Raw genomic sequence first — 24633 nt, forward strand, 5'->3', positions numbered from 1 at the left:
CTTGAGTTATCTGTAAATAACTACTTTATAAATAATGGGTTGTTTGTTTTTGTTTCTGTGGTACTGAGGGTGGAACCCAGGGGCTCTTCTACCTCCGGGCTATACTCCCAGACCTATTTTATACTTTATTTGGAAACGGTCTCACTGAGTTGCTGAGAGCCTCACTAGGTAGCTGAGGCTGGCTTTGAACCTGTGCGATCCTCCTGTCTCAGCCTCCCAAGTGCTGGGATTACAAGCATGTGCCACCATGCCCGGCTTATAAATAATGTTTACAGAAAGTTATATGATAATATTTGGATTACAACAGAATATATTCTGTGACAGAATTAACTTAAATGTCAAACACTTAGAACATTTGTTGGCATGGTATAGGAGATGAATATGCTTGTTATTATATTAGTCCTGGGTAACTTCTGAGTGAAAGAAAGATGTCGGGAAGAAAATGTTTTGTAAGGAAACGGTCTTCAAACTGACTTCAACAAATAAAAATATAAAATAGGTCTGGGAGTGTAGCCGGAGGTAGAAGGGCTTCCAGGAACCCCAGTACCACCAAAAAAAAAAAAAAAAAAAAAACTGACTTCAAAATTTTGAAAGGCCAGGTTGAAGTTGAATATTTCTGCCTACTCTCATGAAGTAGGTGGCTTACAGTTTTTTTCAAATTTACTTGATAAATTCCTAATCTTTCAGACTTCATTTCTTTACATGTATTAACAATACTTGTGCCTGATCTTTCAATTTCTACTTTTCGTCTTTTATTCTTTATTAGAGAAATATTTGATTAGAAAAATACTCCTTGAGGCGGGTGTGGTGGCGCACACTTGTAATCCCAGTACTTGGGAAGCTGAGACAGGAGGGTCACAGGTTTGTGGCCAGCCTCAGCTACTTAGTGAGGCCCTACTTCAAAAAAAAAAAAAAAAAAAGTAAATAAATTAAAAAATTGGGCTGGGGGTATAGCTCAAAGGTAGAATGCCTCTGGGTTCAACCTCTCAGTACAATAAATAAGTAAATAAGTAAACAAACAAACAAACAAATAAATAAATAATAAAGCCAGGCATGATGGAGCACACAAAACAAAAAAGGAAAAGAAAAAGAAAAAGAAAAAGAGGAACAAGTTATGACCAGAAGATGTTTCCATACTAAAGTACACAGGGCCCGGCAGCCACATGGACGTCTGTTTTGTGACCACTCGCCCCCACAGTGGTCGTTCACACTCAGATCTGAGATTTCTGTGGTTTAACTTCAGTTTCCTGTGGAACGTCTGCCATTACGTTTGGTTTTGAAAAGAGAAAATAAAATGTTGTGAGATTAAGTTTTTCTTTTAGATCTCAGGTACTGTGTGCTTTCCCTCTGTTTCCAAGTTGTCCATTCAAACAGGGAGTGACACTTTTATAAAAGTAGGGCTGGGGTAGACTGGCTCAGAGATAGACTGCTCCTGGGTTTCCCTAGCACGCACGTGCACGCACGCACATACACACGCATGCACGCACATACATACGCATGCACACACACACCCAAAATATAAGCAGAAAATAAAAGAATAAAACAATCTCCTGCATGCTTTCACTCATTTTGCAATGAGTACTGAAAAGGCTTTCTCCTCACCACCTCCAATGCCTCAATGGAATACCAAAAATGGTAAAAGATCTAAGTGAAATTTACAGCGCTGGAAATAATCCCAAATTGTAATCTTTAAGGAAAAAAAATCTTCATTTAGAAGAAATCAATTCTAGATTCACCCCAAATGTTCATAATTAATGGATACATATGTTACTTGGGTTATTTTTAAAGCTCTATGATTAAAGCCTGAACTAACTTTCTCAACTATTTAAACTCCATGGCTTATCAGCTCACAAGCACTACAACATAAAAAATTAAATAAGCAAGGCTTCAGCATGAATGATTGGGAAAAGGACAGGATGACGGTTAAGAAACCAAGATGTGGTATTACGTTCCACAGCGATAAATGCATGTGATTCTAAGCTGTGCTCTGTGGTTTATTGATAATGAACAAAACTATTCTTTCGTTCAGTAAAATTTCCTTTGCATTTCCTTTTATAATATGGGGTTGAAAAACTTCCATTTTCTATTGTAATGCTTATTTTACAATTAATTTTATTTATATCATTCTTTCTGAATTATAAAAGACCATGTTTTTGCATTTTGAGTTTGAGAAAAAATCAAGTATGTCTATAACTGAATTTTATTTTTATTATTTATGTATTTATTTACTTATTTTTTGGTACTAGGGATTGGACCCAGGGGCATCCTACCTCCAAGCTACACCCCCTATACTATGCCTGGCTATATCTTGTTTTTTGCATGACATATTTAATACTTGACTATATAATATGTGTATATAATTCAGATCTTTAAAATTATTAAATATAAACACTCATAAACCAAAAGAAATATAATTTTTGCTTTGAAGTAGCTTCAAATACCTTAACTCCCAAACTCACTCATTCATATAAAAACAACACTAAAAAGTTGGGTGAGGTAGCACACACTTGTAATCCCAGTATTTGGGAGTCTGAGACAGGAGGACCAAAGCTTTGTGGCCAGCCTCAGCTACATGGTGAGGCCCTTTGCAACTTAAGTGAGATCCTGTTTCAAAATAAGGAATAAGGCCGGGTGTGGTGGCGCACGCTTGTAATCCCCGCGCTTGGGAAGCAGAGACAGGAGGATCGTGCAGTTTCGAAGCCAGCCGCACATGCTGGCTTAGGAGACCCTGTTTCCAAAATAAAAATGTAAAAATAGGTCTGAGAGTGTAGCCCGGAGGTAGAAGGGCTTCCAGGAACCACAGTACCACCAAAAAAAAAAAAAAAAAAGGTAATAAAAAAATAGGGCTGGGGGTGTAGCGTGGAGGTAGAATGCTCCTGGGTTCCATCTCTAGTACCGCAAAATAAATAAAAAACACTAAAAGCCAACTGAATGATACTCATGTCTACATACTTAAGAGGTGCATTAAGATGACCGCCACCATGTCTTTGATACTCTTTTCATAAGTGCTACCAAGGAAAAAGAGGGCTAAAAGAAAAGAAGTCTGTGAAACCCAGTCACCATGAGAAGCATGGTAGTACATCATCTTCTTTCTGGATCTGTGGTTTACACTGTCCTAAAGAAATAGGAGGGGAGAGTCTCCAAGTAGAAAAGAGAGCTAAGAAAAACCTGAGGCCACAGGTTAGGAATTAAGGCCAGTGACCAGAAACAACCAAGGGAAAATTAGAGCGCAGTGAAAAAAAAGCCAGCAGGTAGAAACGTAAAGACATGTTCTTCTTCTCAAGTTATCTTTACCCTTTGAAAGGCAGTGTCTCAGACAGGCGGCTGTGAAGCTGGAGTAACGCGAAATACAAAAATCAAGGAGAATAAAGTCTTCCCAAGAAACTAAAAGGAAACTGTAAAAGCAATGCACGTCCGTCTTAAGAAAACTGGAAGCACTCCAATAAAAAGAGTACACTGAGCTTGTAGATTGCAAAGATAGATGGTCTGAGCAACACAATTGCACGCTATAAATCAGCATGAAGAAATTAAAAATTAGGCAAGAGGAGGCCCTACCTTGCCACTAATTGTCTCCTACTTCTGCTCAAAGCCGGTTTCTCAATAAGATTCCTGTTTGGTTCGAGCTGTCTTGCCCCCCATTTCACACTACTGAGCCCCGTTTCTAACTCCACTTCTATTACTCCCATGTGACTCTCACCAGACAGAATTTTTATACTCTAACTACCAGCCCACATCTGACACTGTCTGCGCAGGGATTTCTCCTTTGGATGGACATACAGGTGCTTAGCCCTGGGCTCTGCTGTCTCTATGGCCACGATTACTCCTAATGGGCTGTGGCTTCCTGAGGCCGACATCATGTTGAGCTTTTAAGACATTCGCTTTATGCAGTGCTGAAATCCCTAAGTGCCTATGAGAGAAACATAAACCCGCGGTCCAGCCCATTTCCAACAAGTTCGAGGTTGGACTTACCTTGGGGTAATCCAACTCAAAGAACGTTTCCAGGTTGTTGATTAGGTTAGGGTCGACGCCTTTCAGAGGCTTCAGGAGAGAGACCCCTGGGAGCTTGCTGTACGGCTGCTTGTCTGCTGCCTTCTTGTTGAGGTGTAACCGGCTAAAACACAAACAAAAATATAAGTTATCTCTACAGGCGATATTAGTGCCATATCAAAATAAAGCACACACACCACGCTATCGATAAATTACTAGGCTCTAACTTGAGACTTCTTTAAGCCTGACCTCTTTCTAAAAAGGAAGCCTGAGAGTGAAGGGAAGTCGAGGCCAGCACACTCCCAGTTTAGGCAAACCACAGCTAAGCAGAATGGACCTGCCCACGGAGACCTGAGCCTAGACACAGTGTCTGTTGCTTACTGCCGTGTTCTCAGTGCTTATTAAGTATGTGGGCAGAAAGGAGGCATTCCATAAAACACAGTGAGGAAGCGAACGGCAGGGTCAGCCCACACATCGCTGCCCTTCCCCTGCAATTGCCGTCAGAGTGGCCCAACAGAAAATAAAGCCCCTATCTATACCAGAAAAATATGGAAGAATGAAAAATTTCTATAACAGTCCAAATAATATACAATTAAAAGGAGTGCCAAACATGCACATGCACGTTGTAAGAAAATGGGATAAGTGGCACGTGTGTGTGTGTGTGTGTGTGTGTGGTGCTGGGGGTTGAGCCCAGGGGTACACCCTCCAATCTACACCCCCAGCTCGATTTTTTATTCTTTATTTTGAAACTGGGCTTCAAAAGTTGCAGAGAGCCTCACTAAGTAAGTAGCTGAGGCTGAGAACCTGGATCCTCCTGTCTCAGCCTCCCAAGTACTGGGATTACAAGCATGTGCCCTTCTGATACTAATAAACTCAAAACAGCAGGGGTAGGATGGAGGTAAGTTGAAAGTAAGGGGAAAAAAAAACATTGCGATGGTAAGAAAAATGTCTGTTAATGACACTGGAAGAGAACCAGTGTCCAGCTGGCCTAGGTTCTCACTGCTGGTCCATTTCAAGGGTGCTACAGCACAGGCCCCGAAGAGGAAACTCCTGCCAGCCACAGGAGAGAGGATGTGCCCAGATAACCTCAGCGAGCCAAAACAGATACAATTCTGCAGAGTGGCACAGTCTCTCAAAGCCATCACTGAATACTTCCTACATCTCATAAGCACCCTGCAAGGACTTCTCAGAAGCAAGTCTCCAAACATTCGGCAGTCATTAGTGGTGCTGCCATGGTCCATCTGCGAGATGGTCTGAGTAACACGGCTTTCCATATTCTAACATCTCTGAAATCAATGGCATCTTACAATTGCTGCCAGCCAGATGGCATCTTACAATTGCTGACAGTATTATGAAAACCAACTGATGGGACCTTCTAGAAGAAAAAAAAAGCCCTAGTATTAACGCATCTTTGAATCAAAGGACGACACTGTGTATCCATGAATGGCTTTGGGAAGCACACCAGTACTGCTATCCAGACCAGCCAGCAGCAGGCTCATTCCCAGCTAGTTAAGGCAGGGATGTGTCTTCTTTCTCAGGTATGGCTACACAAACACCTTTTACAGAAAGAAAAAAGGTGACTCTCGATGGAAAATGTTTAAGTGGATAAGAAATGAAAAGAACAGGGAGGCATTCATCTCTAATCCACAACACCGAGTGCCAGTGACTAATGAAGCCCCATCTATGAGCGATGCTATTCAAAGTGTGCTCTCATCCACATGTTGCTGTTTACTGGTCTGCAAGAAAGAGGAACTGAGAAAAGTCCGTGAGGAACTTTTTGCTGAGAGCCTCACTAAGTAGCCGAGGCTGGCTTTGAACCTGTGCGATCCTCCTATCTCAGCCTCCCAAGCGCTGGGATTACACGTGTGTGCCACCACGCCCGGCTCTTGAGGAACGTTTCACAGTAATCTGATTTTGCCATGATTCTCAGGCAGGCGATCAGCAACTTATTTGTACTGTAGTTTGCCCAAATACCAGCCCACGGCAGACTGGGAAACTTTAAAAAAACTAATACTTTGCCATGGATAGGTTGGAAATTACTGATCTACAGAATTCACCTAGAGGAGCTACGCAGGGGCAAAACTGGGATCTAAAATTTGTACAACCATAAAAAGGACCACGCTCCCAAAGCAAAAGCAGCAAAGGAACACCTTTCTTTACTTTTTTTTCTTCTTCTTCTTTTTTTTTTTTTTTGGCGGTACTGGGGTTTCTGGAAGCCCCTTTCCGGGCTACACTCCCAGACCTATTTTATATTTTTTTTAAATTTGGAAACAGGGTCTCTTAAGCCAGCAAGGCTGACTTCGAACCTGCATGATCCTCCTGTCTCTACCTCCCAAGCGTGGGGATGACAAGCATGCGCCACCACGCCTGGCTAAAGGAATACCTTTCTAACAACACAGTGACCGGCTGTTGGAAGAACCGCCTTCCCCCAGTACAGGCCATCTGGATAACTGCGGGTAAAAGTTTACATCACGCATTAAACTGACTGAACCTGTCACATGTTCACATAGTTGAAATTACTAAAAATATCAATAGGTTCTCACCAAAAAGTATCCCCATCACTTCTACTCATCCCCCGACATATCTGCCCCATTCCAATCATTACTTCCCGGTATTATTAGTTTCTTATCTTTCCAGAGAGGTTTTAAAAATGTATATAGTAAGCCAACACACACACACACACACATACACAGAGTATCACAGTATATATAACATATAATTTCCCCTCCTTTTAAATTCAAACATGTTAAAGGATGTTTCTGTTTGTTTGTTTATTTATTTATTTATTTATGGTGGTACTGGGGTTCCTGGAAACCCTTCTACCTCCAGGCTACACTCCCAGACCTATTTTATATTTTTATTTGGAAACAGGGTCTCTCAAGCCAGCAAGGCTGGCTCCAAACCAGCGCGATCCTCCTGTCTCCGCCTCCCAAGTGCGGGGATTACAAGCGTGCGCCACCACGCCCGGCCTTAAAGGATGTTTTTAAATAAATGATTGAACTGTTGGGAAAAAATTTTTTAAAAGACTCCAGCAAAACGCCAATGTGGTGGTGCACACTTATAATCCCAGTACTTGGGAGGCTGAGACAGGAAGATCTGGGTTTTGGGGCAGCCTCAGCTACTTAGTGAGGCCCTCCGCAATTTAGACGCTGTTTCAAAATAAAGAATAAAAAAGAGGGTAGGGCTAGCTTGGAGATCGAATGACCCTGGGTTCCATCCCCAGACCCGCTAATAAATAAATAAATAAATAAGTAAAAATTTAAAAATAAATAAATAAATAAAAATCGGGATGGGGGTGTAGCCTAGAGGAAAAATAGCCCTGGTACTGCGCAAAAAAAAAAAAAATGGGGCTGTTATAGAATGAGACCCTGTTTCAAAATAAAGAATAAAAAATAGGGCTGGGGGTGTAGCTTGGAGGTAGAATGCTCCGGGTTCCATCCCCAGCAGCACCACCAGAAAAAGAGACTCTGGAGTCAGAAGCAAGGAGAACTTCTCTGGAGTGTGTGCTAAGGCCAGCGCTCGCCTGGAGATGGGGACAAGAATGACTAGAAATCTATTCTGAGAGCCAGTGTGAATCCGGAATCCCTGAAAGACAAAGCAGAAAGCTGCCTGCCCTCAGAGAAAGCTGGGGGTTCTGCTCATCTTAGATTTGGTCCTGAGTACTGAGGAATGAAGAGGAAAAGTCTTTTAGAAAGCAGCTCCCTGTGGGGTTTAGGGCCAGAATGTGAGGTCCCCGAGTTTTGCCTGAGCAAAACCCAAGAAAAGGAAAGAGAGAAACCGGCAACTATGACCAGGACTCTATGAAAAGAACCACGCAGCGCCTGGAAATGAAAGTTCTGCTCATGGACGTTAGAAATTCAGTTGTAGGGAAGACAGAAGATTGGAGACACCCGGCATTAAGGGAAAACTAGAAGCTGGAACTTCAGAAATTAACCAATATGCATCCCAGAGAGAAAGTGAGGCCAGGATGTAGAAATCACGAGTTCTCTAAAATCCCAGTAATTTTTGTCTATTCGCCCCATTATGTGATCATTAAGTGCTAAGAAAAGGCCTCAAAACACTTCTGTGAAGTGCTGACCAATTCACTGAGAAACCCTGCCCACTAATAATTAGAACCCATTTGGCAGGCCTGAGAGCAGAAACAGCCTGAGCAGCGAGGGTCATTTGAACTGCTCAATACTCACAACTTTTAAATTTTGGTAAAAGCTGAGCAGGAATCCTATTTTTTGTCCTCCCCCCCCCCCCCAGTACTGGGGATGAAACCCAGAGGCATTCTACCTCCAAGCTACACCCCCAGCCCTATTTTTTAGTTCTTATTTTGAAACCGGGTCTGAGTTGCAGAGGGCCTCACTAAGTAGCTGAGGCTGTCTGAGAACCGCGATCCTCCTGTCTCAGCCTCCCAAATGCTGGGATTACAAGTGCGCGCCACCACGCCTGGCTTCTTCTCCTTCTTATTAAGGTATTTTCCTTCAAATGTTAATATAAACATATTCCCTAGTCTTTGAAGAGCTCTTCATGTTGAGAATGTGTTATTTTATTACAAGCTCATTCTGACTCCTCAAACAATGATGAAGGTCCATGGAGGAAGAGAATTAATAAGTACTATATCTGAAATCTCCACTCAAAATAATTATAAGTCTTATTACACAAGCAGGACTTTAAAAAATTCTCATTTGCAAGCCAGACATGGTCTGCAATTCCACTACTTGGAAGGCTGAGATAGGAGGAGCGTAGATTGGAGGACAGCCTCAGCAAGTAGTGAATCCCTCAGCAACCTAGTGAGAGCCTGTTATAAAATTAAATGGGGGTGGGGTAGAATGGCTCTGGGTTCAATCTCCAGTAAACACACACACACACACACACACACACACACACACACACACACTCTTTTACTTTCTTTCCATACCCTAAAGGTACAACCTATAGTATATCCACTAAAATAAGAGATCCTACTTTGGAGAATGCCATTTTGACTTATGAAATAGAACTGACAAGTTACAGAAATTACTTAAAATGTCTATTACAAATATGGTGCCACACTTGTAATCCCAGTACTTGGGAGGCTGAGACAGAATGATCACAGGTTTGAGGGCAGCCTCAGCCACTCAATGAGATTCTGTTTCAGAATCAAAAAATAATAAAGCCTGAGGGTATAGCTTGAAGGTAGAACATCCCTGGGTTCCATCCCCAGGAGCAAGGGGTAGGGAACTCTAAAAGAAGCTGGGCATGGTAGCACATGCCTGTACTTACTTAGAGCTTGGAAGGCTGACACAGGAAGATTGTTGGGTTCCAGGACATTCCCAGAAACTTACAACTGTTAAAAAATAAAATTAAGGGGGGGGGCAGAGAGTGTAGCTTGGAGATACTGGGTTTAATCTCCAGGAACAAGTAACAACAACAAAAACAACCAATAAAAGAATACCCACAAAACCACAACACATACATGCCAAGTAGCAAAACACACCTGGACCATGTTCAGCACACAGCAGTGACGACTAGTTAGTCACTTACTGGGGTACACTAAACATTATCCTATGCACTGGAGCTAGAAGAGGCCAATTAGCTACTGTCGGTGAGCTGTGGTTTAATAAAGGAAGCTGCATAAATTCTTATTATGTCAAAACTTACAGATGTCCACAGAGCCGCGCTCTGCAGCAGGAATGTAAGCACTTTGCCTGCCACAGACAGGAATGATGCCCTTGGCCACGACCAGTGTTATGAACTATAATCTAAGGCTCTAATCTCCAAATGGGACCAACAGCTCTCTCCTTGGTGTCTCAAGTGGTCTCAGTGGTGGAGTTCTCCAAGTCAGCCAGTTGTTTTTGGGTGGGGGGGGGTACTGGACACCGCAGCCCTTTATTTTTGGAACAGGACCTCACTAAATTGCTGCGGCAGGCTGTGAACCTGCGATCCTATCTCAGCCTCCCAAGTACTGGGAATATAGGGCCAGTTTGGGGAGTGGCTCTGAGAGGCTACTACAAGGTTTACTTGTTGTAACCCATTTTTATTTTACTTTCCAAGTCAGTCGGCAGTATGAACCCGCGTCTCCGGCAGCTACACGTCCCTCCAGATTAATCATGGCCTCCCACTTCCACCTGAGCCCCGCTGGGGACTGCCGGGACTGGGGACACTCCACTTTCTCAGTTCCGGGTTCTGAGTTCTACCTTCCTACATGTGCTGGGTGTTGCAGTCTTGACCTTTGTGGCAAGGGCCACTTTTTATTGATACATAACATACACGTTGGAAAGTCACACAGAAGTAGAGAGCTCAAAGAACTTCCAAGGTGAAACCCCATGACCTGTGCCCAGATCACAAAACAAAGTATTACCCAAACCTCAGAAGTCCCTTCAGGTCTGCCGCTACTTGCTCCCCTCCTCAAGGGTAATTACCAACCTGACTAACACCACAGACTAGTTTTGCCTGTTTCCAATTCTATATAAATGGAATCCCATTGGATACACTGTTTTATGCCTGGCTTCCTCTGCCTAGCCTATGCTTGTGAGATTGACACATATCATTATATTCAGTTTCAGTTTATTCATTCTCAATAGAGTATAATATCCTCGTATTAATAGATCACACTTTCATCTACTTTCAGTGGATGGACGGATGGGTTCTTTACAGTTTGGAGCCATTAAAAATAGGGTACAAGCCAAGTGTGGTGGCACATGCCTGTAATCCTAGTACTTAGGAGGCAGAGGCGGGAGGATCTCAGGTTCGAGGACAGCCTTGGCAAGGAGTGAGACTCTCATCAACCTAGTGAGACTCTGTTTAAAAATAAAATAAAACAAAATAGGGCTGGAGGTACAGCCCAGTGGTAGAATGCCTGAGTTCAATCCCCAGAAACACACACACACACACACACACACACACACACACACACACCCTTGTCTTTGTTCTTCTTCAAGTATTGTGCAAGTATTAAAAATAAGTCCAGCCGGGACTTCAACTTTTAGATAAGATGGAGAAACACAGATTGGATTTACTCTCCTACCTGAACTAACCAAAAAAAAAAAAAAATCAGATAAAATATGGGGAAGGACACATGTTAGATAAGGACAGTGATTTTTTTTTGGGGGGGGGCTGTACTAGGGATCAAACCCAAAGGCATTCTGCCTCCAAACAACACCCCCAGCTCAATTTTTATTGAAATAGTCTCTCTAGGTTGGGAGGAGTCACTACTTGCAGAGGCTGTCTTCAAACCTGAGATGCTCCTGTCTCAGCCTCCCAAGTACTGGAATTATAGGTACATGCCACCTCACCCTGCTAGGACAGGGATTCTATTTATTTATTTATTTATTTATTTATTTATTTATTTATTTATTTATTTTGGTGGTACTGGGGTTCCTGGAAGCCCTTCTACCTCTGGGCTATACTCCCAGACCTATTTTATATTTTTATTTGGAGACAGGGTCTCTTAAGTGCAGCTGGCTGCGAACCTCCTATCTCCGCCTCCCAAGCGTGGGGATTACAAGCGTGCGCCACCACGCCCGGCGAAAGACAGGGATTCCTGAGACTCAGGAAACAAACGGGGCAAGCCCTACAGCTGCCCAAGCACACTGCTTCAGGGACAGGAGCCCAGCAGCCTCTTCTGCTTGGAGAAGATACAGGAGGGGGTCCAGGAAAACATCCGCACCCGATAGAGTGAAGTTCAAGTGTCTAGCATCGACCAAAAAAATCACCAGGCATAAGAGGGACCAGGAGAATACAACCCAAAATGAGGAGGAAAAAAAATCAACAAATAGAAACCAGCCCAGATACACCACTGGGATTAGAATTAGCAGGACTGGCTCCTTGCTTTGCATCCTGATTCTCATTTCTTATTTGCAGGGTGTGTGTGCAAGTGTGTGATTGTCACCACATTTGCATGTGTTCAGAGTAGGATAGGTGGTTCTCACCTGTGCACAGGCCCTCTCTCGACAGAGGAACTTCTGTTGAGTCTCTGTAAACACAGCATGAAACAGACTATCATGAAAGTATATTTCGAGCACATTGGGAGGAGAAGAAAGCACCTAACTTTGCCCAGAAGGTTCCTTTAAGATATCCACACACACATGCTTGTAATCCTAGCATGAGAGGCTGAGACAGAAGGATCCTAAGTTCAAGGACAGCCTCAGCTACTTAGTGAGGCCCTTTGCAACTCAGTGAGACCCTGTTTTAAAATAAAGAATAAAAAACAGGGCTGGGGGTATAGCTTGAAGGTAGAATGCCCCTGGATTCCATCTGCAGTACAGAAAAAAGAAAAAAAAAAAAAAGATATTCACACTCGAGTGTGGCCTGCAAGTGTGGCCAGCCACAGGCTGGGGCTTCTAGGAATTCAGTTTCAGTCCCCTCTCTCCCAACTACTGAAACAGAATCTGCATTTGACAAGATCTTCTGGTGATGGGTACATCCGAACTTGGGAAGGGTGCCTTAAGATTTCTCAACTATACAGACAGGACTTAGCCTCCAAGAAATAATCATGACAGACTAAAAAGAAGCAACCGGGATTATTTCTGTTTGTATACAAGTTAAAAAAATAAAATAGCTGGATATAGGGTGCATGCTTATAATCTCAGTACTTGGTAACCTAAGACAGGAGGATAGTAGATTTGAGGACACCCTCAGCAAGTAGTGAAACTCTCATCAACCTAGTGAGACTGTTTCCAAATAAAAATAAAATAGGGCTGAAGGTGTAGCTCAGAGGTAGAGTGCCCCTGGGATCAATCTCCAGTATCACAATAAATAAAGTACAGGTAGGGGAGCTGGAGAGCAGGGGAAATATTCTAAGGGTCCCAAAGAAAACAAATAGGTGCACTGGCCAAAGGCAGAAGGAAGTGCAGGAACTAAAGAGTCAAGGGGATAAGAATTCAAAGTTCACGAGGCAACAGGGCGTGGTGGCATGCACCTGTCATCCCAGTACTTTGGGAGGCTGAGACAGGAGGCCTGTAGGTTCTAGGACAGCCTCAGCAATTTATTGAGACTCCAGGTAACCTAGGGAGACCCTGTTTTAAAACAAAAAAATAAAAAGGGCTGGGGGTGTAGCTTGGAGGTAGAATGCCCTGGGTTCAATCCCTAGTGCCACCAAGAAAGAAAGAAAGGAAGAAAGAGAGAATGAAAGAGAGAAAGAAAGGTAGGTAGGTAGATAAAAAGAAAAAGTCCTTGGAAGACTGAGACAGGAGGGTCATAGGTTCAAATCCAGCCTCAGTAACTTAGTGAATCTCTTGGCAACCTGGTGAGGCCCTGTTTCCAGATAAAAATAAAATGAGGCTGGGAGTGTAGCTCAGAGATGGAATGCCTCTGGGTTTAATTCCCGGTACCAAAAATAAATAAATAAATAAATAATAGATAATATATAAATAAACAGGGACTCCATGGGGCTTTGCTACAGATCACTAAAGGGGTGCAGGGGGAATAAGAGCGTAGCCGGTGACTCTTGGGTTTGGGAGGGACTTTGGGCTGAAGTAACTAGTATAAAACCTGGACAGCAAAGTGAGAGATGGGAGGGACTAAGGAACATTATTTGGAATAAACCAGCTTTAAATAAAGTTCCGCTGAATATGTTAAATGATGTCTCTCATCCAGAGAACTAGTACCTTACAGTGGCGGGGATGCATAATACCCACAGGAAGAGGCTGCAACTTCATGGGCAGCTGAGGCTATGGGCCTCAATTTTATTAAGCAATTCAAATGATTCTGGAGCAGGCTGGCAGTGAGCCACACTTGGAGAGACACTAGACTATAAATTCTCCAGGGCCCAGCAAAAGAGTGGTACTTAATATATTCTCAGTGTTTTCCTTCTTCTTCTTCTTCTTTTTTTTTTTTTGTGTGTGTGTGTGTATGACTATGTATGTGGTACTATGGATTGAACCCAGGGTCATTCTACTTCTGTGCTATACTCCTAGCCCAGCTAAGCCCAATTTTATTTTTATTTTGAAACAGGAACTTGCTGGATTGGTTTCAAAATAAAAATAGTCTCAGTACTTGCTGAGGCCATCCTCGAACCTGCGATCCTCCTATCTCAGCCTCCCAAGTACTGGGTTTACAGGCATGCATCACCATGCCTGCCTCATATCTTTTTATTTTTTAGCACTTGGGATTGAACCTAGGAGTGTACGTATGTGTGTGTATGTGGTGCTAGGGATTGAACCCAGGGGCATTCTACCTGAGCTACACACCCTTAACCCTATTTTATTTTATTTGGAAACAAGGTCTCGCTCGGTTGATGAGAATCTCACCACTTGCTGAGGGTGTCCTCGAACCTACTATCTTCCTGTCTCAGGTTCCCAAGTACTGAGATTGTAAGCATGCATCACCACTCCTGGTGCAGTACTGTTGTTGTTGTTTTGTTTTCATTGTTGAACAAATGACAAGTAACTGAGCAAACAGATACAGAGCTCAAAGGATAAGATTAGCCCAGAGATAAAAAGAGGGGAGCCATCCACATCCTATTCGCAGGTGGCCAAGAACGAATACAACATTATTAAGCTGAGAGTGTGGTGCACACCTGTAATCCCAGTACTTAGGAGGCTGAAGCAAGACAATCTCGGGAGGAAGCCAGCCAGGAGGAGAGGAAAGCAGCGGCAGGATGTACGAGGTGGCTGCTTCTTTTTCAGGGGATCAAGAAGGAAGAACAGTACAGGCTGTTGAGAGGCCAAGACAAGAACAGAAAGGTCCCCTAGACAACCACGCACCTGCCGGCCTCGGGGCACCTCTGGAGGGCTGGGCAGCACCAGAGCCCAGGGGGAGACACGGAAGAACAGGCTAAAAAGGACGAGGGTGGGAAGCGAGAGAGAAGACGGCAAGTTCGCCTGGCTCCCCGGAACCTGGCGCCCAGGGAAAGGACCAAGAGTGGCTGGACGAGGCAGAGGATGTCTCACTTTGGTTTTCTAAGAATACTTCCAAACAGAGACAAAAGGGAGAGAGCCAGTCAAAGGGAAAGACAAAGAAAAGACGAGTAGCAAGAGAGAGTCCATAGGGGGAAGGAGGAGTTGAGATGATCCGCCAAGGATGAGAAGAATGTAAAGATGGGTGACTGCACTAAATAGAGAAAGTGCTACAGAACGCAGAGCGGGCTTGCTGAGGTCGGAGCCTGTGAATGTGGGGCAGGACTCGTCCACGCAGCGTGCGAGGCCTTTGCCAGCTGAGAAACTAGAAACCGTTGGATGCACTCGGGCTAACAGGGCGGGCTGATAAACAGCCAGGCAAGGAGCAAAATAATAAATGTGGCTGGGCGCACACACCTATAATCCCAGTCCTCGGGAGGCTGAGACGGGGGATCTCAGGTTCGAAGCCAGCTTCAGCAACTTAGCGAGGCCCCCTCAACTTTGTGAGAACTTGTTTCAAAAATTAAAAAAAAAAAAAGTAAAATGAGGCTGGGGGTATAGCTCAGAGGTAGAACACCCCTGAGTAAATAACAAAAATGTATAAAAATAAAAATGTGAAAAGGCAAATAACAAGTAAACAATAAAGCCAGGTGTGGTGGCACACACCTGTAACCCCAGTATTTGGGAGGCCGAGACAGGAATATTACAGATTCTCGGTCAAACTCAGCTACTTAAAGAGGCCCTACACAATTTAGTGAAACCCTGCTTCAAATCAAGAATAAAAAAATAGGGCTGTGGCTGTAGCTCAGAGATAGAATGCCCCTGGGTTCCATCCCCAGTAAAACACACACACACACACACACACACACACACACACACACACACACACACGAAAATAAAAATTAAAAAAAAAATAGAGCTGGGGGTGTGGCTCAGAGGTAGAATCCCCTGGGCTCAATCTCTAGTAAAACAAATAAAGCAGTCAGCCAGCCAGGCATTATGGTGCACAGCTATAATCCCAGTACTTAGGAGGCTGAGACAGAAAAATCACAGGTTTGAGGCCAGCCTCAGCAATGCAGTGAGCTCCTGTTTCAAAATAAAACATAAAATAGGGCTGCGGGTAGAACTGAGAGGCGGAATGCCCCTGGGTTCAATCCCCAGTACCACACACAAATACGTGCCAAACTGTAGGTAGGTTCTGGACTGAAGGGAGAGTTAAGTGAAGCCAAGAGGAGGTAGGAGCAGGATACAACTCTGTAAAAGAGCCCGGGGCTGTCATTCTCAGTCAAGGCTCCACAGCAACCTCTCCTGGGAGCCTGTTTTAAAAACCCTGATGCCACCGCCAATTAAATCAGTATCTCTAGGGGTGAGACCCAGGCAGCAGAATGTTTTCTGAGCCATCCACGCACCTCGGCTGAGCAGAGAACTACAGACCTAGGGAGACTAGGTTACAGTGGGGACAGAAGACAGCGGAGGCAGAAACGTTCTAGGAGATCAGCACAGATAAAAGTCAGAAGTTACATTTGGTAGAAAAGGTTCTTGAAAGTATGACAGAGGTCTATTTTTTTAAAGTTAGGGATAACAGTAGCTAGCTTGAGTGGCGAGTAAGTGTGAAGAGAGTGGTGTGGGGATGGGGGGAAGTAAGGGCCTTCTTGGTGGATCTAACCATCCCCATGGGGCGCGCAGCGAGTGGACACTGCTCCTGTGGATACTCTAGGCCTGTGGATTGCTTCCGGGGTTATTCCTGGGTCTCCTCTGGCATAGAGGCACAGGGATTTAAGAACCTGGGCTGGGGGCAGACCATCACGTTTTCTACCTCAGCTTCCTACCTGTGTGTCCTTAGGCAGGTCAATTCTTTCAGTTCTTAAAAAATCGTGTGCATAGCCGGGCCTGGTAGAGCACATCTGTAATCCCAGTACTTGGGAGGCTGAGACAGGAGGATCGTGCAGGTTCAAAGCCAGCCTCAGCTACCTAGTGAGACCCTGTTTCCAAATAAAATATAAAATAGGTCTCAAGAGTGTAGCCTGGAGGTAGAAAGCCCCTGGGTTCCATCCTCAGTACCACCAGACAAAAAACAAAAAACAACAACAAAAAAACACCCATGTGCATAATAGTGCCCACTTTACAGGCTTTACTGTGAGAAGTACAGGAGATTATACCACAAAGTAAACATTCAGCCATAGCTATTGGCATCCTTAACACTAAAAAATCCTTTAATACAATTTCAAGGATATTTTCTACCAAAGGTGATTGAGGTATCAAACACTGATGAGAAATGTACCAATTGGAAGGACTAGAAATCCATATATATTTTTAATTAATTAATTAATTATTTTTTGGTGGTATTGGGGTTCCTGGAAGCCCTTCTACCTCCGGGCTACACTCCCAGACCTTTTTTATTTTTGGAAACAGGGTCTCTTAAGCCAGCACTGGCTTTGAACCTGCGCTTTCCTCCTGTCTCCGCCGCCCAAGCACAGGGATTACAAGCATGCACCACCACGCCCGGCCTGGAATCCATATACTTTTTAAAAATTCAGATATGAGAGGCGATAGGGCCTCTGTGTGGGAGAGGGGACTGGAGAGTGAACCCAGGAGCACCCTACAACTCTGAGCTATGCACCTCCACCCCAGCCCTATTTTACCTTTTGTTTTGAAACAAGGTCTTGCTAGGTTTCTCACTAAGTTGCAGAGGCCGGCCTTAAACCTGTGATCCTCTGTCTCAGCCTCCCAAGAACTGGGATTTGAGGTGTGCACGACCACACCTGGCTTATGTTGTTTTTTAATAAGATCCAACTTTTGAGTAGTAAGACAGATTAAAAGAAGGGGAATGATCAAAAGCCCCCAATTATGGCCAAAACAAAATAAATACAAACATGGCATAAAATACATCGAAGGCACAGTTTAAATCATGTCTAATATTTGGGTTAAAATATTTAAGTTAAAAATTACATCAAATATCTAGGAAATTTTAGTCTTAGAGACATCCAAAAGTTTAAAAGCCATACAAGTATGAGAGCAAAATCCATTAAATATCACAAATTACCAGCCGGGTGTGGTGGTGCATGTTTATAATCCCAGCATTTGGGAGACTGAGACAGGAGGAGGAGGACCGTGGAACAGCCTCAGCTACTTAGTGAGGCCTTTGCAACTCAGTGAGACCCTGTTTCAAAATAAAGAATAAAAAAAAAAAAAAAAAAAAAACAAGGGCTGTGAGTGTAGCTCAGAGTAGAATGCCCCTGATACTGCAAAACAAAACAAAACAAAACAAAAAAAACCCCACAAATTATCCATTAAAAATGGCTGGTTACTACCATTGATTTTAGCTGAACTCTCCTTTTAAACTATTTAGGTTCTCAGTTGTACAGAGATGCTATGCTATGTAGACCCGGCTTCTCCTAATGCCCCTATTCTCAGAGGCTGGCTGGAGATGTGGGCATCCCCTTCGCTTGGCTAGCAGAGGGCAAGGATGCCAGCCAGGCTCAGAGCCGAGACCAGCGAGGCAAGGTATCTACTCTGTAGCAGATGCAATGCACAAAGTAACTGTGGTTAGATGTAATTCTAAGCAACACCACCTTCCTGTATGAAGATGGTGATTCCAAAAGAGACTACAGAGAGCCTGGCGTGGTCACGGCGCACGCTTGTAATCCCCGGGCTTGGGAGGCTGAGACAAGAGGATCGCACAGGTTCGAAGCCAGCCTCAGATACTTAGTGAGGCTCTCTGCAACTTAGTGAGACCCTGTTTCCAAATAAAATATAAAATAGGTCTGGGAGTATAGCCCGGAGGAAGAAAGCCCCTGGGTTCCACCCCAGTACCACCCCCCCCCAAAAAGGAGACTACAGAGCCTGTGTTTGCTTTGTTGATCTCTGTAAACCCATGATGCACACATACAAGTCTTTCCCAAACGGGAAAGAACCCATCATCCCAGCAGTGGTACCCAAAGCACTCGGGCAGCAGGAACAGCAGGAGGTGTAAGAATATTTTAACAATATTCTTATACAATATTTTAACAATATTCTTTTTTTTTACAATATTCTTTTTTTACAATATTCTTTTTTACAATATTTTAACAATATTCTTAGTTCTCTTGAAATAAACTCTCTCCTCCTAACTCACATATCCCCCATTTAATTTTCAGGAATTTGATTTAATTATCTTTTCAGGAATGCAGTGGGTATAATGGAATGGCCTCCCTCCCTTTATTGGTAGTCGATGTCTTGGTTGCATTTTTAAAGAGTGAAGTGAGCCTGAGACCTCAGTGGGAACTTCTGGTGAGTTAGAAAATATAGTAAAATTCCAATACACGTATCATTTCCCTGAGGAATCAGTTCTAAATTAAATTTTAAATTAGGAGCTAGAGTCACCTCTATCAACGAAGAAGAAAAAGAGGAGAGGAAGGAGGGAGAGAAACAGATGGGGAAAAGGGAGGGTTTGGGGCTGTTAGGGCCTCACTCTCCTTCCAGGCTAGGGAGGAAAAGGTACTTTCTTAGAGTAACTCAGATCCAGCCAAAGTCCAAAGGTTGTCGTGGATGAAACAGGAACCAAGGACTGAGGCCGGCCTTCAGGATCCTGTTTTTTCCATGGCTGGTTAGAAGGACATCTATTCAGGGAACACTTCAAAGAATGCCAAGTGACAGTAAGAAATATGCAGGGGTTCTGCTGGACCTTACAGATCTGTCTGAATTGATCGATGGTCTCCAGTTGGAGTAGTCCTCTTACCTCTACTTCTACCCCACAACCAGATGCGAGGCACGATACTTGCATTTAGGAATCCCTATGAGCCCGGCTTGGTGGGGCACACCTGTAATCCCAATACTTGAGAGGTTGAGACAGGAGGATCACAGGTTCGAGGACATCTTCAGAAAGTAGTGAGAATCTTATCAACCTAGCATGAACCTGTTTCCAAATAAGAAATAAAATCCTGCTGGGGGTATAGCTCAAAGGCAGAGTGCCTCTGGGTTCAATCTCCAGTACACACACACACACACACACACACACACACACACACACACAGAGAAACCCTATAGAAAATATGAATTCTACAAGGACAAAGGTCACCCTGATTAACAGTCCATCATTGTGCTGTTTTTATAGTTCTGCTATGTAATTCAGTTGAACCAATTTATCTAACTCCAGGAATTCATTTCCTGTGCTCCACGACATCACACTTGTTAATATTTCACATAAAATTAGGTTGTCTGAGATATCAGCAGGTCCCTACTTCACATTGTCCATTATTGTTGTCCTTGGGACTGTGTTCTAAAAGGCTGTTGCTGTGTGTTTATGATCAGTATGGGTCGTGACTGATGTTACTGCCATAGCCCTTATTTCAGAATGGTGCTGCATCAAAACAGGTTTCAGCAATATCACAAATCACACCTTCTTGTGCAACCTGAATTTTGCTGGCACAAGATTTCCCAGAGAATGAAAAATAGCGAGTCATCTATGCAGGAAAACACAAATTATTTCCACTGGAGAGTGGATGCAGAGGATACTGGATATAAGGAGTCCAACCACCTCACAAAACGAATAGATCTTTATTAACTTCTCAAACAAGAACAACAATCTCTTCCCCAAAAAACAAACACAACTCACTAACCCTTTGAAGACAAGAGAATTAGCTCCAATATATAGAAAATGGGTAAAGTGCCATATTTTACTGATAGCAACAAAGAAATGTGCCTAGCACAAGTTTTAGAATCAAAGTCACACACACTAGGAACTCAAAACATGCTCTCCATATCCAGATGAAGCTAATGAGACTGCCCCTATCCTCAGCTACACAACCTTCTGAAGCTACCCTTTTCAATTGAATGAATGTTTAAATGAAACTGTCTCATGTATAAAATAAAATCCCCTGGATGGAAGAAAACTGGAGCTGTTCTTTATGATTTGCATTTGTGGGCCAACTCTGGATAGCCCTGGGCTCTACATTCCCCAGATCTGAGTCTAAAGACAGATCTGGGTGCAAAGATTATTTATTTATGGCAAGTCAGCCAGTCCCTTTGGAAAATCTTTAGGGGAAAATTTAGAAGGTAAACAAGGTGTTCATATAGCCTTGTTTCTATTTTAACTTGCAAATGGTTAGAAATAATGAGATAAAGATCCCATTTGGTGTCTTAGCTTCATTCAAATCTATGGTCACTGAAAGCATCCTAAATTTTCCCAGGTACCACAAACTGTGATGGCCATCAGAGAGGAATTAATGCATGAGCTAAAATTCTGGTACTGCTACTGGAGAAACCTCAAAGATCATTCATTCAACAAACAATAGTTGAGTGCTTAGCAGACCTCGGAGCTACAACAGTAAATAAGACATCATCTCTACCCTCAACTTACAAGCTAATTGGGAAAAGAAAATCATTCCTAATTTAGATACATAAATACAAAGCACTACACAAAGACATCAGAGGGCCCCCCTAACCCAGTAAGGAACTAAAGTCTAAAATGACTCGAATGAGCAGGAGTTAGTTAAGCAGAAAAAAGTGGGGGGTGGGGGTGGGGGTGGAAGGAAAGCCAATATCCTGCATGTTCAGAGGAATGCCAGTAAACCAAGGCTGCTGAAGAACAGGTGTGAGGGTGAGGGGATGGCCACAGCAGGAGCTGCACAGGTCCTGTTAAGGAGTTTGACTTTTAACCTGAAGGCAAGAGGGAGTCATAGTCAGAGTTTAAGCACATGATCCAAGATGAGTGCTCCAGGATAAAGCTAGAGTAAGAAAACTAGCCCAGAAGGGGAAGGGGCTGCTGATAAAGAGATAGGGTTGATATGAAGGTACACGGAACTAATCATGCAGAAAGAGGGAGGGAAAATGTTCAATAAAACCATCAACGAGATTAAAACTGAATTTCAATGTTTCAGGTGCCTCCTTAAAGTTACCATACTGTAGTCCAATTCTGTTTCTTCCTGGGTTTGGGTTAAAAGGTCTCAATGGCTAAAATGTCTCATTCATGTGTCATAAAATATCCCTACAACAATGACCTGGGCTGAGGAGCATCTGACCACACCTAAGCCCCTGCATCCTCAGACTGACACAGATGAGACGTTCTCAACTGACTCTCACAAGTCTTCCAACACCCACATGTTCATAAATTTAAAGCAAGAGTCATCACCTAAATATTCCAAATGCTAAAATTTAGATTTCAGACACAACTAGTTTCTGGCAGGTTGGTTGATCATAATTTTCCTTTACAATGAGCGTGTAAATTTCATTCAAAAGCTATGCAACAGATATAAAAGTTGCTATGCTAGAAACATTAGAAATATCCTATGTAGCCGGGTGTGGTGGCACTTGTATGTAATCCCAGTACTGGGGAGGTTAAGACAGGAAGACCTTAGGATGGAGGTCAACCTCAGCAACTTAGTAAGATCCTGTTTTAACACACATACAAAATAAATAAATAAATAAATAAATAAATAAATAAATAAATAAATAAATAATGGGCTGGAAGTATAGCCCACAAAAAGACCAAAAGTAAAAAAAAAAAAAAAAGAAAGAAAGAAAGAAAGAAAAAGGAAAAAAGGAAAAAAGGGAAGAAAGGAAAGCCAGGCATGGTGGTATACCCCTGCAATCCTAGTGCTTGGGAGGTTGAGACAAGAGGATCACAAGTTCAAGGACAGCCTCAGCAAATAGGGAGACTCTCATCAACCTAGTGAGACCCTGCTTTAAAATAAAAAATAAAATGGGGCTGGGAGTATAACTTGAAAGTAAAACATCCCCAGGGCTCAATCCCTAGTACCACCACCAAAAAAAAAAAAAAAAAAAAAAAGGCTAAAAAAGAAATTATTTGTAGGAAGCAAGAACTACTAAAAAATCTTCAGGAAAAGAAAGACTTTAGCTTTATTAGAGGATAATTTCATATTTGTGGATACAAGAATTATTTCAATGCTAGCTTTCAGTCAATTAATACAAAAGATAAAGCCCAATGCTAAACATAAGGACACTGTATACAGGGGGAACATGTAATCGGTGAGATGGGGGAAGAGCAAAAGAAGAGAAGGCGGACAATAAAGTAAGGTGTCCTGCACAGATACCTTATCATCCAGCAAGATGGCCTCTAGAGCCCTCCAGGGAACAAAACTACTACTTTCATGCTTTTGCACTATGTCACCTCAGTCCCAACTGTCAACCACACTTGCTCTCGCAAAGAGAGAGAGAAAAAAAAACATAAAACCTAAAATCACTTAGCCAATTCCACCTGCTGAGGCTGCAGGCATCATTTACTTTTAGGAAATTAAGGACTCTGGAAAGAAGACCTTTCCTACAATATCTGCCATCTAAAATATGTTAGAAAATGACTACGCCTCGGTTCTGTATTAAAATTGGGAAGGAAGCTGGGTGGGGTGGTGCAAGCTTGTAATCCCAGTATTTGGGAGGCTGGGACAGGAGGATCATAGTTCTTGGACAGCCTCAGCAACTTAGTAAGGCCCTCTGCAACTTAGTGAGACCCTGTTTCAAAACAAAGAATAAGAAAGCCGGGCGTGGTGGTGCACGCTTGTAATCCCCGCACTCGGGAGGCTGAGACAGGAGGATCACACAGGTTCAAAGCCAGCCTCAGCTACTTAGTGAGGCTCTCAGCAATTTAGTGAGACCCTGTTTCCAAATAAATTATTATAAAATAGGGCTGGGGGTGTAGTCCAGAGGTAGAATGCCTCTGGGTTCCATCCCCAGTACCATAAAAAAATAAATAAATAAATAAAATAGGGCTGGTGTGTAGCTCAGAGGCTTATGTTCCTGGGTTCCATTCCCAGTACCATAATAAAATAAAATAAAATAGCCAGGCATGGTGGTGAATGCTTGTAATCTAGTACTTGGGAAGCTGAGACAGGAGGATTGCTGTTCAAGGCCAGCCTCAGCTACTGAGGCCCTCCACAACCCAGTTTCAAAGTAAAGAACAAAAAGCAGGGGTGGGAAGCTGGACGTGGTGGCACACTCTTGTAATTCCAGCATTTGGGAGGCTAAGATAGGACAGCCTCAGCAACTTAGTGAGGCCCTTTGCAACTCAGTGAGACCCTGTTTCAAAATAAAGAATAAAAAAAAAAATAGGACTGGGGATATAGCTTGGAGGTAGAAATCCCCTAGGTTCCATCCCCAGTACCACAATAAATAAATAAATAAATAAATAAATAAATAAATAAATAAATAAATAAATAATAGGGCTGGGAGCCGAGGGTGGAGGCACCTGCTTGTAATCCCAGTACTAGGGAGGCTGAGACAGGAGGACTGCAGATTCACTAAGTTGTGGAGGGCTTCACAAGCATGTGCTACAATGCCTGGCTGATTGTCTACTTAAAAATTATCACAATTTTAAAAATTATAGTCTTATAAAAACTAGAAGACTTTTTTGGAATCAAAAGAAATAACTTCATTGAATAAGAGTTGTTTGTTCTTTTAACCAAATTCAACTCCATTTTTTTTTTTTTAATACTGGGGATTGAGCTCAAGGACATTCTACCTCTCAGTTACACCCTCAGCCTATTTTTTAATTCTTTATTTTGAAACAGGGTCTCACTAAGTTGTGGAAGGCCTCATTAATTAGCTGCGGCTAGCCACAAACCTGTGATCCTCCTATCTCAGCCTCCCAAGTACTGGGATTACAAGTACCAACCACCTCGTCTGGCCTCAGCTCTGTTTTTAAGCGCAGGCCAATAAATACTTAGCTCTTTATCTCACAGTAAGAAGACACAATAATAAAACATCAAGTCTAAATTAAATAGATTCCATTACACACTGCTCAATAATTTTTAAATAACCAATTCTTAAAGTGCTTTAAGTTTTCTCAGCAATTTATTACCATATTTGTATTACTTAAACATTTTTAACAATCAGGAACCCACATATTATG

At 42.9% G+C, this 24633-nt stretch overlaps 1 protein-coding gene across 1 annotated transcript in view; it reads right to left on the reverse strand.

Moving 5' to 3' along the window:
* The window catches only part of UGCG (UDP-glucose ceramide glucosyltransferase), a gene marked incomplete at both ends in the record, with an annotated part of 44852 nt that overhangs the window by 14958 nt on the left and 5261 nt on the right, over positions 1 to 24633 (reverse strand). The window contains one exon of the mRNA XM_080709367.1: positions 3970 to 4111. Within this exon, the coding sequence (XP_080565493.1) occupies positions 3970 to 4111 (142 nt within the window). The remainder of the gene's footprint in view (positions 1 to 3969; positions 4112 to 24633) is intronic.

This window comes from Muscardinus avellanarius (assembly GCF_963383645.1).
Source record: "Muscardinus avellanarius genome assembly, chromosome: 13".
NCBI lineage: Eukaryota > Metazoa > Chordata > Mammalia > Rodentia > Gliridae > Muscardinus > Muscardinus avellanarius.